The following is a 14,758-nucleotide window of genomic DNA, read 5'->3' on the forward strand; positions in this document are numbered from 1 at the left end:
AGTCGTGGTTTAAATTAAGCTGGTTTGACCTCTGTCCAGTACTGTTGTCCAACAGGATGTGTTTATATGTGACCTCGAGAAACTAGAACGCTCAGACGGTGATTGGCATATGGTTATTCTCTGATGTAGATGTATTGTTTGGAAAGAAAACAAGAAATGAAGCTGAATTATTGGGTCTCAAAAATGTTCATAGTAATGGGATGTAAGTAACTGTCCATGTGATAATGAGCAGAGGACTTTAATGTAAATAGTAAAGAAAGAGACACTTAAGAATACTAGGGGGGAAATAGCAGTATTTGGTTGCAGGCGCCAGAGATGCACAAATGTAAATAAAAAATTAACTCTGCAACACTGCTTACCTTGCAAACTGTGCACTTCATGAATTGTAGCTATTAATAAAGCCACCAACTAGCAAGATGTGCAGTGTTCCAGCATTTCATTTTCTTATAAAGGAAAGAAACACTGAAATCTAGACTTACACACTTAATTTTAAGGGTTATTGGGGGATTCTTTAAAGTAGGCTGAAACTCATTACATTACATTACAGGCATGTGGCAGATGCTCTTATCCAGAGCGACATACAACTAAGTGTATAACCATAACCAGGATAGCACTCGAAGTGCTATCTAGCCTGACTGTCAAGTGGCTTTCCCAGCTCAAGCAGGAGGCTCAGTGAAGTGATGGCTCTATGGTCTCACACTGAATCTGGACTGTGCCAGGTCCAGCTGTGGCCAGAAGCACTGTAAGGCAATGAATAATTACGCGTGTGGTTGTCCACGGAGGAAAGGATTCGGAACTGTCTGTGCTTCATTGCATAAGAGCGACGACTCCGGTCAGTCAGTGCCTGCAGTCAGGCTGCGTCTGCTGCACACGGAGAGCGATTCTGCAATGCAGGCGACTGAGAGTGCTTCTGAAATGCAGCGAAAGCGCTGCACGTGGTGGGCTGTGAACTGAAAGGTGGCGGCTGCTAAAAACACGCGCTTTGGAAGAGAACTTGTGCTTGACTGTGCTCTCACAAACTGAAGACAACACTGACATTTAGCGGATTGTTGACCTACATATACAATTGGGAGAAAACAGAGAATAAAAAATTGGGTGAGCAGGGACTGATTTAGCGGGGCTCAGGTGTGATCACACGAATTCAATCCACCATGTGGGCTTTCTATTAAAGTGCATGCATCAGACCACTGTGATGACGATAAGAATTGCCATTAAACGAGTATGATGCATAGACTGTAGGTATGATAACGTTTTGCTGACATCTAGTGGGTGAAGGGAGAACTTCAACACAAGTAAAAGTGTACGAAGGATAAACGTGTCACTCTTCGAGCAGCAACAACTTTCCTGCATCGTAATCCGTTCAACAGATCTCCGCCATAATGCTTTTGCGGAGTCATGTACTCGCAATATGTGCCCCGATATAGTTTTTTCTTCTTTCTATTAAACGGACATAAATTAAAACAAAGGAATTGGAGTAACTGCAAATACTACACAGGCTACATAGAATTCGGTGTAAAACGGTTTCCACGGAATCCACCATGTAGGTAGGACAATGTATAGCTTACCAAAACTAGCACTCAGGAGCCGGTAAATCGTGAGTGACTATATTTAAAAAAAAGAAATTTTTAGTAGCAGAAGTAGAAACATATGGTCCTTTCCCTCGAATGTCACAGAGAGGGGAATCGAGGTAAAAACCAAAAATGTCATGACCGGGAGGGGCTTATGGGATGCTGGCGGTCTTTCGAGGCGGGGATTCTAGATATCCAGGTGTTGGGACAGAAGTTCGTGTGGTGGCTGCTCCGTTATCTCCGCGTTGAACACATCAGCATAAACCAGCGTGTGGCTGTCTGGGTTGGCTTGCATTTATGAGCGCTTGTAAAAAAATCCTTGTATATTTATCTGGAACTAATTTATTGGAGTGTTACAGTATAAGAAAAATGAAAGTTCAGGCTGGGGTCATCCTGGTCGTTTTGTTCGCCGTTTTCGGGTCTGGAGCCGTAGAAGAGACTGACCAAGAGCAAAATGCGCTGGAAGAATTGTTGGTAGAAACCTTGGTAAGTTTCCCTAAGTTTTTAAAAGCAGAAAATTAAGCTGGTAGGCTAGTGGCTGTCGCGTAGGCTATTGCAGTCGTGCAGACACGTAGCAAGCAAGTTCTGAAAACACCGGAAAGCAAGATCGTTTTGATGGCAGTTTCAATCATGCAGTTCTTAAGATGTGCTGAAAAATGGTTATTTTTCGATCGTATTCATTTTGATTTGACTGGTATTCGGTTGGGGTTTTTTGTTTTAAACTTATTTTTCCTTGCATTTTGCACTTCTTTCACTCCCCCGTACAAGATGAAACCTGAATCCTGCATTGAAACGTCAGAAATTGGAGACACCCTACAAATCCACTATACGGTAAGTAGCTACAGCGACACGAGATAGAATAATGCAAAAACGCTCGTGTATTTTTATTTTAAATGTAACGCCCTGGCACCGCCCAGTGGAAATACATAGCATATGAGCAGCCGAGAAGAGCTGAGTGAGTTTCACTTTATACACGTTGTCTCACCAGTGAGCTGTGTCGGGGCTTACCCCGCTAAACGTGCCAAGCTGTCACTTTGAAACACAATGGCTTGTGACAAAAGGTGCGATTACGGACAGTTTAAGAGGGTCTGCCTCCACAGTTACACTCTCTGACTTCAGCTCGCCCCGTTAGCTATACTCTGCAGGCGTCCAGTCGGCTGTTATTTCAAAGGTGGAGCAACACGTCAGCACTCTCCATGCGAAGGCGAAAGGTTGTGTTCTTGAGGACCTGTGGACGTTTTGCTTGTAGAATATCTACCATTGTACTACTAGTCAGTAGCAAAAAATATATAATTGGTTCATGAACACTGAACATGTTATTATTCATTGCTTTTAATAATAAAAAACGTGCGCTGTAGCTGTAGTTTTCAAAGTTGGACTTTCACCTTTGCAATACTGGAGATTAGAAAGATGTTTACCATAAGTTACACTTTATTGGTGCCTTCGTACTTGACTGGGAAACCAATGTAACTCAGCTGAACGAAATTAAACCAGATTTCAAATGCAATGAAGTTATAAAAAAAGTAAACTGTAGAGATAGACTTAACTTTTTTTAAAATAAACTGATCTGCTGTCTTCTCTGCTTTTGCCCTGTATGCTGACACAGTGAAAACAGAGGAGATAACAGATAGAGGAAAGACCACAGTGCAGAAAGACCTATGGCAGGGCATCGAACCCTCAACCACATGGGGGTTCCAGCATGGCTTGAGTGTCAACCACACTGCAGACTGCACCACATGTCAAGCCTATTATTAATAACTCTGTGTGCATTACTGCTTGGTTGATAGCAAGTTTGGAATAGACTAATAAAGGAATCCATGTACATCACTGATTACAGCAAACAAGCAAGGAGAACTGAGCTATTACATTGGTCAAGGCAGCAAATTCATAGGCTAAACATTACTATACAGGCCATACACATACACTATACAAACCAATTTCGAGTTCACTGACTTGACAAGTTTATTAAGTTTTGTTATCGGCAGTCATTGGAATGTAATTAAATCATTTGCAACGGAGCATCAATATTAACAAGGATCACAGTTAAAATGTGGGCAGCATGTGTCGTGCCTAGAGTGCTGTATGCCATGTTGGGAAGGTCATGAATTCAGATCTCAGGGAGACACTGCCATTATGCCCTTGAAAAGGGCAGTTTGCTTTAATTCACCCAGCATACATTCTGGCTGAATAAACAGTTTGGGGACTTCATTCACAATTCAGATAAGGATATCTGTATCACAGGTGTTTACCCCACAAATAAACCAGCAATAGCCATGTTTTAATCACAGGCTGCTAGTCAGCTTTTGAAATTCACAGGACAGGTTGAGTGAAGTGCTGAACGTTAGACTGACAGATACGATGACGGACAGTTGTGTTGGGTGGGTGAGATTTCAGAATGGGTCAAGCTACAATGATCTGTTAATGGCTGACTTGTTTGAACCAATCAATCAATCAATCAATCAAGACACTTTGCTCTCCACGGTAAAAGGCAATGATTGGTTGTTATCAGTGTGAGCATATCGTAGCTCCACCCAATCTGGGTCTCATGAAGCCCAGCTCCCACACTGCCTCTGAAACATGACCTGGGAATGAAGACACCACCCCTGCACTTAGAACTGGAATGCGATTAGAATGTCGTGTAGCACAATTAGAATGCTCCCAATGCTGTTTAATGATTGGTTCAGATCAGGGAGGCGCTGATTGGGGCTAATAGTGCAACCCATTTTTGGCTTCTTGAAGCCTTGTTCTCATGTGCCTAGCACTGGACAGGGCAGTTAATTTAATCTGCTGTAAAAGAGGCAGTCCGACCCTAAGGAACTGCTGGCAGGAGACTGATCACCTCTGTATGCTTCACTCAGACGTTGCCAAGAGTAATTGTTGGCAGCAGCAATACTAGCGATTTTGTCACATCTTGACTATGACAATAGTAGCAGTAATACTAAGTGGTTTTAGTGCAGGTGTGGTTTATTACACAGTTTCTATCATCATCACACCTAACTGGACCACAATAAAATGTAATAATATCGCTCTCCTTTCCAGGGAAAGCTGCTGGATGGCAAAGTCATAGACTCCTCTCTTTCTCGGGATCCTCTGGTTGTAGAGTTGGGGAAGAGGACCGTTATTCCAGGTGATATCACAGAGGCCCCACCCACTTAACTGTCTGATGGTAGAATGGGACTTTATGAACATCATTATGAGTGGAGATGCAGTAAGCTGTCAATCCAAGCCAATGCTTGTTAGAACCAATCGAAATAATTTGGTCTTCACACCAAACAAAATGATTGGTGTGACAAAGCTAGCCATTGACTTTAAAATATCTGAGATAGGGAGTATGGCAAAATGGCAAAATGGTATTTATTTTTAAATATGCAAGGGGAAAACAACATTTTTCACAAAACAGACCTCAGCCCTTCTTACCGAACAGCCTCCTTTCTGTTGGTTACACACCTGCTTTTAAGACCTGGAGGTCGTCCTACTCGCTTATTTTATCCATCCTTGTCTCCTCAGTCCTTGCTGACCCAGAAATCGACCGAGGTCAGCCATATTTAAGGACATTCCAACCTGTTAAATGCTCCTGAAGGAGCTAGGAGGCTCCCGAAGGATGCTTGAGTAAGGAAACACCAGTGCATCCTTTGCGGAACTTTTTTTAGAATGTGAGACGTATAAATGATCCACCTGTGGATCCACCTCTCCCATCTGCCATGTATGTAATTGACGTGGCTTCTAACTGATGCTTGACTAAACAAGGACATTCCGTTTGCCTAGTACACGTTTTCTTGATTCAGCTGTCCTTGCATCCTTTCCTAAAGACCTTTCTTTGTGTCCTTTGTTGGGCTGAGCTAAGGAAGCAAGGAAAGGATGCAGGGAAAGGATGCAAGAAGGTAAAATAAGAGATTGGAAAGAGCCCATGTTCATTGCAGACACCAACAGAGGTGCGTTCAAGTTCAGTGAACAGAGGCGAATGTTCGTGGCGAACATGTTTTCTTTGAACACTTCAATTTGAACGGCTTTTTACGAACATTCCAAATTGTTTGCATTAAACATAAACAGACATGGCGACGAGAGTGTTTGTACTCACAGCCGCTTCTGTGATCATCGATGATTAAAAAAAAATAGCTAGCTAGCAAACAATAATAACATTGGCTAGCGTTAGCAATAACATTATTGAGAAAACGGATCACACTGCGGCATCTTCAATTGAAATACCCAACTGGGAACATTTCCCTCAGTCCAGCGTCCATTTTTGTTCGCCAAAACTACCTTCTCAGACCGTTCGCTTATGTTTGCAAACGTTCACGGCGAACACAAAGCTAACGGAAAAAAGTTTGAAATAGTTTGCAAACGTTCGCCTTGTTCGCTGAACTTGAACGCACCTCTGGTGTGCAGCTGGCCTTAATCAGTCACAGATTCTGTGACTCTTGTTAGCAGTTTAAGGTAGACTGAATTTATAGCAGTGTCAAACAGAAGACATGTTTTAAAAACATTCCAATCATTAAATAAATCCAGTCTTCAGCTTGACAATTGGTTCATCTCTTTCAAACAGATAGTCCACTGATTTGCATGAATCATTGAGTCAGACAGTCTATGTAGAATTTTTCCTTTAGTTTTGCAGTAGAAAATGTTTGGTAATATGGTTACTTAGTAACCTCTACTATTCTTCCTTCCTGCCTATTGATGGGATGATTCTGTCTTCTCTTTAACAGGGCTGGAGCAAAGCTTGCTGGGAGTATGTCTAGGGTAAGTGGTCAAAGGAGGATAACACAAGTCACACGACAGATTTGCCACAGAAAATGATGATACTGAAAATGAACTAGTTGCATGCGCCTCAGTGTGATGCCTTCTTTAGCAGCTGTGATATAGCATATAGATAAACCTTCTTGGATGGTGAATGATGTGACCGTTAGTCTATGGATACAGAATGTTCACGTCAGATTACGTGGAGAGTGCACATGAAGATCGGGCCTTTCATTCGCTGCTTTAGAACTACAAAGTGTACTGCCTGTGCATTCTTTGGGAAACATGGGAATAAATGCTTCATGTATGTTTCTTAAAGGAGTACCATGGTGGTTGAACATGACACTTCCCAGTTGTCTTTAGGCAACAACAAAACAAATGTGTATAATTTTTTTATTCTTCAGTCATTTCAATGTACTTTAAAACGTATTTTTCTAAGCCTAAATTTCCCACTATAAAAATTCACCCGAACCGTCTGGGCGTGGTAATGAGAACTGTCAGTTAGCTATGACTGACAGACCGTGCCCGTTACCATAGCTACCCCCATGATACGCTCTCTTTGGGAGACTGAATTTTCACAAGCTAGCTAGCTTAGTAGTATATCAAGTATCGATAGATAGCTAAGGTAAGGACGTTGACTTATATCCAATTATAATTTTTGCTATCTAGCTAGCCAAGTTAAGATAAAAGCACAACTATAACGTTCTCATAAAAGCAAACCAGCAAGCTAACGTTATCGATAACATTGCCTTATGAAAGCAAACCTCCTAGCTAGCTAACCTTAGCTAGATAGCGAAATGAATAGAACCAGAAATAATCTAAAGGCACTCTAATTTAAGTGAACCTAACGTTAGTCAAATATTTGCATTGTCTGAACAGCAGGACGGTGTGTCGTCAGATTTCTTTACGGGGCGTGGAAATGGGAGTGGTTACTGTATTCGTGACGCAGCAAAATTACAACTTTCTCAACCGGTTGAAAATAGGACGATGAATTTAAAACGCATATTTCTCCAAAAATACAGAACGGACATATTTAATACTTTGCTCATTGTGTTTCTTCAATGCCTCTTGTGCAAATAGCACATAAAACCGAGAAAGTGTGAAAATCACCATGGTACTCCTTTAAAGTATTTGGCCGTAACTTTTTTTCTCCCCCTGATCGGTCTCCCAGGCAAAAAATCAAGGCCACCATCCCGTCTCACCTGGCTTACGGAAAGCGCGGCTACCCTCCGACCATCCCAGGTAACCTGGGGTCACGCTGGGGCTCCGAGCGGGCTGACCGTTCAGGAACGCCGGGCCGTGGAATTCGCCACCTCTGCCACGGGCCATGACTGACCGCAACGGCACGGGGGGGAAGGGGGGGTCGGTCAGGCGCACGCGACCCAGGCTGGCGAACCACGAAGCGGCTGCTTTTAAATAATGCATAGCTAAATGGGGTCGCTGAAAGAGGCGGCAGGCATTGTGACAGGCGCCCAGTTTGTATGCGGTGCACACAATAGGTGTGAATAGGGCCCAGCGGAGGCTGCCCGTGGGCTAAGCCTGGCACGTTTGTGGAACTGAGCTGAGGTACAGAAAGGGGCGGGGGCCAAATACAATGCAGTGTTTATGTACTTCCACCCTACAAACTGTCGGCTGTGTGCACTCTTTCACAGCACTTTTTTCCCCATGTAGATTTGAATCATGAGAAAAGATTTGCTCATTAGAAGTTTTACAGATACGTTGGTAATGGTAACTTATCTAATAAAATGCATTGTCAGCTTGAGGACTGCATAGAGCCAACACACCTGGGTGTGCAAGCTTAGCCAGATCTGACCATTCACATGCACACACAGCACATTTTATCATGTGGCTGATACAGGACAGATGCTGTCATTCTAAATGCCTGGGCTTGATGTGTAGATTCACTTGAGCAAATGAGCACGCTCCTGCCCCCCACTCATCCCCAGGTGACTCCGCGCTGGAGTTCGAGGTGGAGGTGGTGTCCCTCACCAAGCAGACGCCCTGGCAGAAGCTGGTGAACGACGTCTTGCCCCTGGTTTGCCTGGCCCTGGTGCCCACCCTGTTGGGTCTGGTGGGGCTCTACCTCTACAACAAGGCCAGCGCCCAGCGGTCCAACAAACGAGCAAAGGACAAGAAGAGCAAGTTAAAGAAGAAATAAAATATAGATTTTTAAAAAACAAGGTGCCTGTCCCGTGTAGGTAATTGTGTGTGCACGTGTGTGGGTGTGTATGCGTTTGCTCTCTAGTAAATAATGTGAAAAAAGAAAATATCAAAGTGACTCTCAGAAGTGCGGCATGGCAGTCCAGCTTCAAGAGGGTTGCCATGACGACAGGGCATGGCGCGGGGGGAGGCGTGGGGGTCATGGGGTATCAGAGCAGGGTAAGGACGGCTATGCGGGGGAAGCACAATGAACCAACAAGTTTCGTCTCCAGTGCAGATGGCATCCAATGGCACCTGTGTGACTGCGTTGTTTTTAAAAAATTAAAATTAAAATTAAAAAAAAAAAAAAACTTAGACGATAAGGAACACAATGGAGTGGCAGAACCAGCTCTCTTTCATTGTTATTTTTTAATGGACTTATCTGCAATGACTTCTAAGACCAGCCGAGTTTGGGTGGCTGGCAGAAACAGGTGAGTAACAACTGGGTTGGAAATTGTTTTTTTTATTTTTTATTTTTATTTATTTATTTATTTTTATTTTTTAAGCAGAAAACAGTGGAAATAAGCATCTTGACATCAAAAAGATAGCCTACCTTCAAACAGGCTGCAAAATACAGAAAGATCTGCTACGAGCGCAATTTATTTTAAACCTCTAAAGTAAAGGTGTGTACTAGATTCTTCAGCATATAATCTATGCCATATGAAATGCTTTGAGCTCCTGACATGCATTAGATTCTTCTTGGATACAATGATTACATCTTGGAAACAGGTCCCAGTAAAACCTTTTAATGGAACCAAAAAGAAAAAGTTGAATAGCTGCAAATTGCCTGAGACTTGTTTATGATTAAATTATTTCTGAAGAGTCACCAGTAGGCCTGTTGCTTGCATGACCTAATGCCCATCCCTGAAAAATATGAGCCTACAACTATCATATCTCCTTCCTGCTGGTTTGAGGTTCACAGCTGCACTGGTGATTCTCCACAGTGTCTACTTGGGGCAGCAGCCTGCTGCAACACCAGTGTGTCAAGCATGCTCAGTGTTACGGAGTCATCACTTCCTTGTGTGGAATTTGTGGTGGTCCTGTTTTAAGCAAGTGCCTCTATTTAGGAACCACCACTTAATTTCCTTTGCTGTTCTAATAGTATTCAGGTACAAATGCACACAGAAACTAGAAAACCCACCCACAGACACACACAATTGTCCCTGTGCCTCATTTGGGAATGTGAATAGCACTAAAAAAAAAAAAAAAGCACAGATTATGTTTAGGTTTAACTGTCTTCCGAAGTAGAATTCTATGGCGATCTGAGAAGTCAAAGGCGCACAGCGCCACCTACTGTTTTGGGATGGGCGGCGTTCAATTCTACATTATGCACAATGTAAGCAGTACTGATTTGTCCCTGCCCCGTGTCGTTCCGAGATGGACTAGTTCCACAACTTGACTTTCGAAGGAAAGTCCATTTGAATGTACTACATGCGTTTACTTCCACAGTAGTCTGGCATGCAAATGAGCCAGTAGTGAACTGACAGTAATGCATGCCCAGGACAATAAAACACCCGCAACAATGGCTGGGAACGTGATTTCATAGAAATGAATGCATAATCTTATAAATATGAGTATATTATGTGCAATTATATCCAACTGTATTAGTTACAAGAGGAAAAACCACAAAATCACACTTAAGAAATAATTTCATTTACCAAGCTTTTATTTTGAAATCCTCATACCAGCTTCACGAAGCTAGTGCTAGCGATTTTGGAGCGCGACAATTTCCGTTCTTTCTTGCAGCCGGAGTAGCCAAAATGGTGAGTGCGAGTTTGATTCGCACGTGGGTCTCATGTACATTTCCCACATTCATGAACATACTGTTAAACCACTCGTTATACAGACACGCGTGCCCACATTTCCACTTTCCACAAATTGAATGTGTAATAGAAGAATAACGCGGTAATTGGTAAAGTATGAATTCCGCGAATACATGAGCCTGGAGTGGTATCGATGCATACCAGACCCGTACCATATCTTTTAGCTAGGTTGCCAAATAAGTGGCGTATACGCAAGTAGCATGTCTGGTGATCTTAAAGTGATAATCGTTATTAAATTGGTCCTATCCTGATGGCAAATCTCATGTTTTCTTATCGTAGCCATCAACGTTAGTTCACATTCTTGTAATAACCATCATATCTATCGTAGATGCCCCGGAATGGTAACATTGCCTCGTAAAAAGTGTTGGTAGTTCGTGTAATTTAGCCAATTTCGGTAATTGACATGAAGTTATATGTAAAGTTGTATAATGGTTTTGGTTGATATTTTAAAATTGTTTATGGATGCGTCGGTAGTTCGCGGCAATCAAGTTTACCTTCTATGTTTACCTTCTCCAAGTGGTTACTGACTCCACAGTTTGTTGGCCAGCCATCTCGTCGTGTTCATTGTTAGTAATGTTCGCCTGTCTCCGCAGACAATGAAGAGGAGGAACCACGGGCGTGCCAAGAAGGGACGAGGACGCGTCCAGGCCATTCGCTGTACAAACTGCGCCCGCTGTGTTCCCAAGGACAAGGCGATCAAGAAATTCGTCATCCGGAACATCGTGGAGGCGGCTGCAGTCAGGGATATCTCCGAAGCCAGCGTCTTTGATTGTGAGTAGCAGCAGCAAAGATGCCTTCCTGTCTTCTCTTGTGTATTGTGACTAACCATGAAATGCATCACAACTTGTTTATTTTTATGATTGGCTTTAATTATGCCCAGGGTGTGAAATTGTTTTTATGTGCGACCAACCTTGGTGCTAGTCTTTCCAGTCTGTGTTCTATATTTTAGAGTGCCTCCGTCCCTTATTCAGGCCCGAACATAGGCACAAAATTGACCCAAAGGTGCACATTGTCAAGCAATAAAGCCCCAATAAGCTCCACCTGCAGGATTAAGACATGCACGCAGACTCCACAAAGCAAGGGAATGTAACATTACTTTAACACAGATCTGGAGCAGAGGAGCAGCAGCCTCTAGATTAGTGGTCTCCAACCCTGGTCCTGGAGAGCTACAGGGTCTGCTGGTTTTTGTTTTCATTTTAAAATCAGGACCCAGTTGAGACCCAAGACACCAGGTGAGTTGAGTTAACTGTGTAATCAACTACTCTTATTGATTCATGATGTGTAGAGTCACTATGAAAACCAGCAGACCCTGCAGCTCTCCAGGACCAGGGTTGGAGACCACTGCTCTAGGCAAACTGCATAGGCTTTGCTGAATTTTGCTAAGAAAGGCCTTTCCCATACTGTGCACTTGACCTCTGTTTATATACCAAACATTAATTGGTGCCTTGTTCCTACAGCTAACTGTTTTCACTTAGCTGTCAAGTCAACTTGAAACTTCACATATGGGTGACCAGTAAAATATTTATTGTATTTGTTTTAAACTTGAACACAAGCCAATTTTATATTGTAAAGTGATTTCTATTTGGTCACAGGCATTAAATACATTTAAGCACTTCCTGATTCCTTCAATAGCTTGTGAGCTCATCTGTCTCTTTGAGATAGATGCTTGCGTTAAGCTTTTATTATAATTAGATAAACTACCTGGCCAAAAGTATGTGGACACCTGACATCCAACATCTCATCAAAAATTATGGGCATTAATATGGAGTTGGTCCACCCTTTGCTGCTATAACAACCTGCACTCTTCTGAGAATGCTTTATACTCAATGTTGGAGCATTGCTGCAGGTATTTTCTTCCATTCAGCCAGAAGAGCATTAGTGAGGTTGGGCACTGATTGGGTGATTAGGCCTGGCTCGCTGTTGGCTTTCCAGTCGATCCCAAAGGTGTTGGATGGGGTTGTGGTCAGGGCTTTGTGCAGGCCAGTCAAGTTCTTGCCCACCGTTCTCAACAAAACCATTTCTATATGGACATTGCTGAGTGCCCGGGGGCATTGTCATGCTGAAACAGGAAAGGGCCTTCCCAAACTGTTGGGGAAGCACAGAATCGTCTAGAATGTGATTGTATGCCATAGCATAAAGATTTTTCTTCACTGAAACCAAGGGGCCTAGCCCCAGACCAAGGGGTGTGCGGATACTTTTAGTCATATAGTGTGTCTCTTTCCCTCCCTCTCTGTGCGCAGCGTACGTTCTGCCCAAGCTCTACGTGAAGCTGCATTACTGCGTCAGCTGTGCCATCCACAGCAAGGTGGTGAGGAACCGCTCCCGGGAGGCGCGCAAGGACCGCGCCCCGCCCCCCCGCTTCAGGCCCAGCGTGAGTCCCCCCCACCGCGCGTGTGGTAGTGAGCAGATGCTGAGTGTCTTCTCAGGCAGCCGTGAGGACAGTGTGGGACTCCTGAGCCTCGCCTTGTATTGCCAAGGGGGGACAAGAGATTTTGGCGAGGGGGATAAAATACCCACTCAATTCAACTAGAATGCAGTTGAATTGAGTTCTTGAAATGACTTATTTTATTTAATTATAAACGGATGTGTGAGCTAATGAAGCTAGAACCAGGTTGGGTGTTTGTGAATAAACTATGCTTTATCACAATGATGCGTTGCCCAAAAAAAATGTTTATTTTCTTTTTCTTCCTTTTTTTTGTTTTGTAACAGGGTGCTGCCCCGAGAGCTCCCCCAAAACCCATGTGATGTGGACCACCCAGGAGGATGTGTACATTTGTTATGCTATACGAAAAATAAAAACGATTTTGGATATATCTTGCTGTGCTGTGTCGTTTGTGGCTGCAAGCAGACCAGTTATCCATGTGGTCGGTTGTCAGATTTACTGCTAAACACTAGGGGGAGAAAAGGGGGAGACTTGTGGGTTATGAGATAAATGAACCCCTAGAGCTATGTAAAAATGTAAACAGCCCAATAAGAATGGCCACCATGTCACTTCCACCTTAAAGTAAAATGGCTAGCTGTTATCTTTGTCCAACACTCAGGAGAGGCAGCCATGTTATGGCTGTCCGACATACTTGTACATGGAAGCATGTCTGAAATATGACTGTAAACCAAGCATTTACTGGAAGTTTTTATGTGGAAGGCCAATACATGTCATTTTTAAAAACATAAATAAAATAAAAATCTCTTGCTTGGGAGACCTTAGGACCCTGCAGGTGCTATTTCGGTAACCCCAGGCCTATCGTATAATTAAGTTATGAAAGGCCAGAGTTTACTAACATTAAAGGAAATTACATTATGAAAGTTAAGGTGCTATACATTTGTTGATTCATGAATTATCCTTCTACAAGCCTGACTTTTAACTGTTGAAATAAAACTATAAATTGACAGTGTATAAATTGTATAAATATTCAGTGTATTCCTACAAAAGAAACAAGGTGTTTGTGCATGAACACAATTGAGTTCCTGGCAATTACTCAGATTATAGGTGTAAATGGGATTAATGTGTTTACAGTATGCTAGAAAAGACACCGTAACAATGAGGGAAAATATGAATATGCAAAAATGCGTATGTATAATGCTGTGACTGAATTATTGTCTTGTGTAAAGTCTGTTAGCTTAAAATACAGCACTTTTTTCATACTGTTTTTAATACGGTTTGACCATTTTCTGCATCAGCACATCACTCTGGGATATCTTTTAACATTTAGGTCTGATCAGACAACTGAGAGTTACCATATAATTATGAGTGAAAAAACCTTTACCATACTCCTGCCAACTCAAAAAAAAATTGTCTGTTTTTTACAACAAATATTACTTTATTCAATTTTTTATAAGACATGAAAAACTATGTGAACGGACAACTGGGATATGCTTCTCCTTAAGAACAAAAGGAAATGACACCTTCCAGGAACCACGCCTCTTTTCCAAAAAACTTGAGGCAGTTGTAGACGTATTACAAATCTGAGGTAAAAGACTTCTTTCTCCGTCATATAATTTGTGTTTTCACGCAGAATAATAAAAGGTGTGGAGCTTGTGATAAATCCCGGCAACGCCAGTGACGTTCGACTCCCCGCCTTCCCGTTCGTGAGCAGCGTCTGGGACTCGGCTCACAGTTCATATAAAACTCTTTTTATACATCTGTGCGATTTGAATACATTCCAAATCCAATATACAACAACGAAAAAAGCACACAAACAAACCAAAGGAAAAGAGAAAGAAGCACAGAACACAGGCTGGGGTTAACGGGTTATCTGCTGCCAGAACGAAGCCAACCCCGCCCCCCCGCCCCCACTGTCCACCGGCGCGAACCAGGTCAGTCTCCTCAAGTCTTCCACACGCGTGTACACGTGCACATGCACACGTGCACATGCACACGCACGCGCACATACGGCTGGGTTAATCTCCTACTCATTCTTTGTTATATCAGCCATC

The 14,758-nt window shown here is 42.8% G+C and overlaps 2 protein-coding genes across 2 annotated transcripts; both read left to right on the forward strand.

Moving 5' to 3' along the window:
- Positions 1–1,716: 1,716 nt before the first annotated feature.
- On the forward strand, positions 1,717–8,482 carry fkbp11 (FKBP prolyl isomerase 11). The gene is made up of 6 exons (XM_035380521.1): positions 1,717–2,054; positions 2,337–2,399; positions 4,608–4,695; positions 6,272–6,305; positions 7,474–7,544; positions 8,249–8,482. Exons 1-6 carry the CDS (start codon positions 1,866–1,868, stop codon positions 8,458–8,460), a joined length of 657 nt encoding a protein of 218 aa, XP_035236412.1. The 5' UTR covers positions 1,717–1,865; the 3' UTR covers positions 8,461–8,482.
- A 1,702-nt stretch (positions 8,483–10,184) lies between these two features.
- On the forward strand, positions 10,185–13,137 carry rps26 (ribosomal protein S26). Its single transcript, XM_035380522.1, has 4 exons — positions 10,185–10,264; positions 10,918–11,095; positions 12,565–12,695; positions 13,034–13,137. The coding sequence occupies exons 1-4, from the start codon at positions 10,262–10,264 to the stop codon at positions 13,067–13,069; spliced, it is 348 nt and encodes a 115-aa protein (XP_035236413.1). The 5' UTR covers positions 10,185–10,261; the 3' UTR covers positions 13,070–13,137.
- The last annotated feature ends 1,621 nt before the right edge of the window (positions 13,138–14,758 follow it).

Source organism: Anguilla anguilla, chromosome 11 (genome assembly GCF_013347855.1).
Source record: "Anguilla anguilla isolate fAngAng1 chromosome 11, fAngAng1.pri, whole genome shotgun sequence".
Taxonomy (NCBI): Eukaryota; Metazoa; Chordata; class Actinopteri; order Anguilliformes; family Anguillidae; genus Anguilla; species Anguilla anguilla.

Excerpts from the sequence above, each read along its gene's own strand:
- fkbp11 (XM_035380521.1), top strand. The coding sequence starts at position 1,866 with ATGAGCGCTTGTAAAAAAATCCTTGTATATTTATCTGGAACTAATTTA. Across the intron at positions 2,400-4,607 it reads CCCTACAAATCCACTATACG|GGAAAGCTGCTGGATGGCAA; the intron begins GTAAGTAGCTAC and ends TCTCCTTTCCAG. Across the intron at positions 4,696-6,271 it reads GAAGAGGACCGTTATTCCAG|GGCTGGAGCAAAGCTTGCTG; the intron begins GTGATATCACAG and ends TCTCTTTAACAG.
- rps26 (XM_035380522.1), top strand. Across the intron at positions 11,096-12,564 it reads CGAAGCCAGCGTCTTTGATT|CGTACGTTCTGCCCAAGCTC; the intron begins GTGAGTAGCAGC and ends CTCTGTGCGCAG. Across the intron at positions 12,696-13,033 it reads CCCCCCGCTTCAGGCCCAGC|GGTGCTGCCCCGAGAGCTCC; the intron begins GTGAGTCCCCCC and ends GTTTTGTAACAG.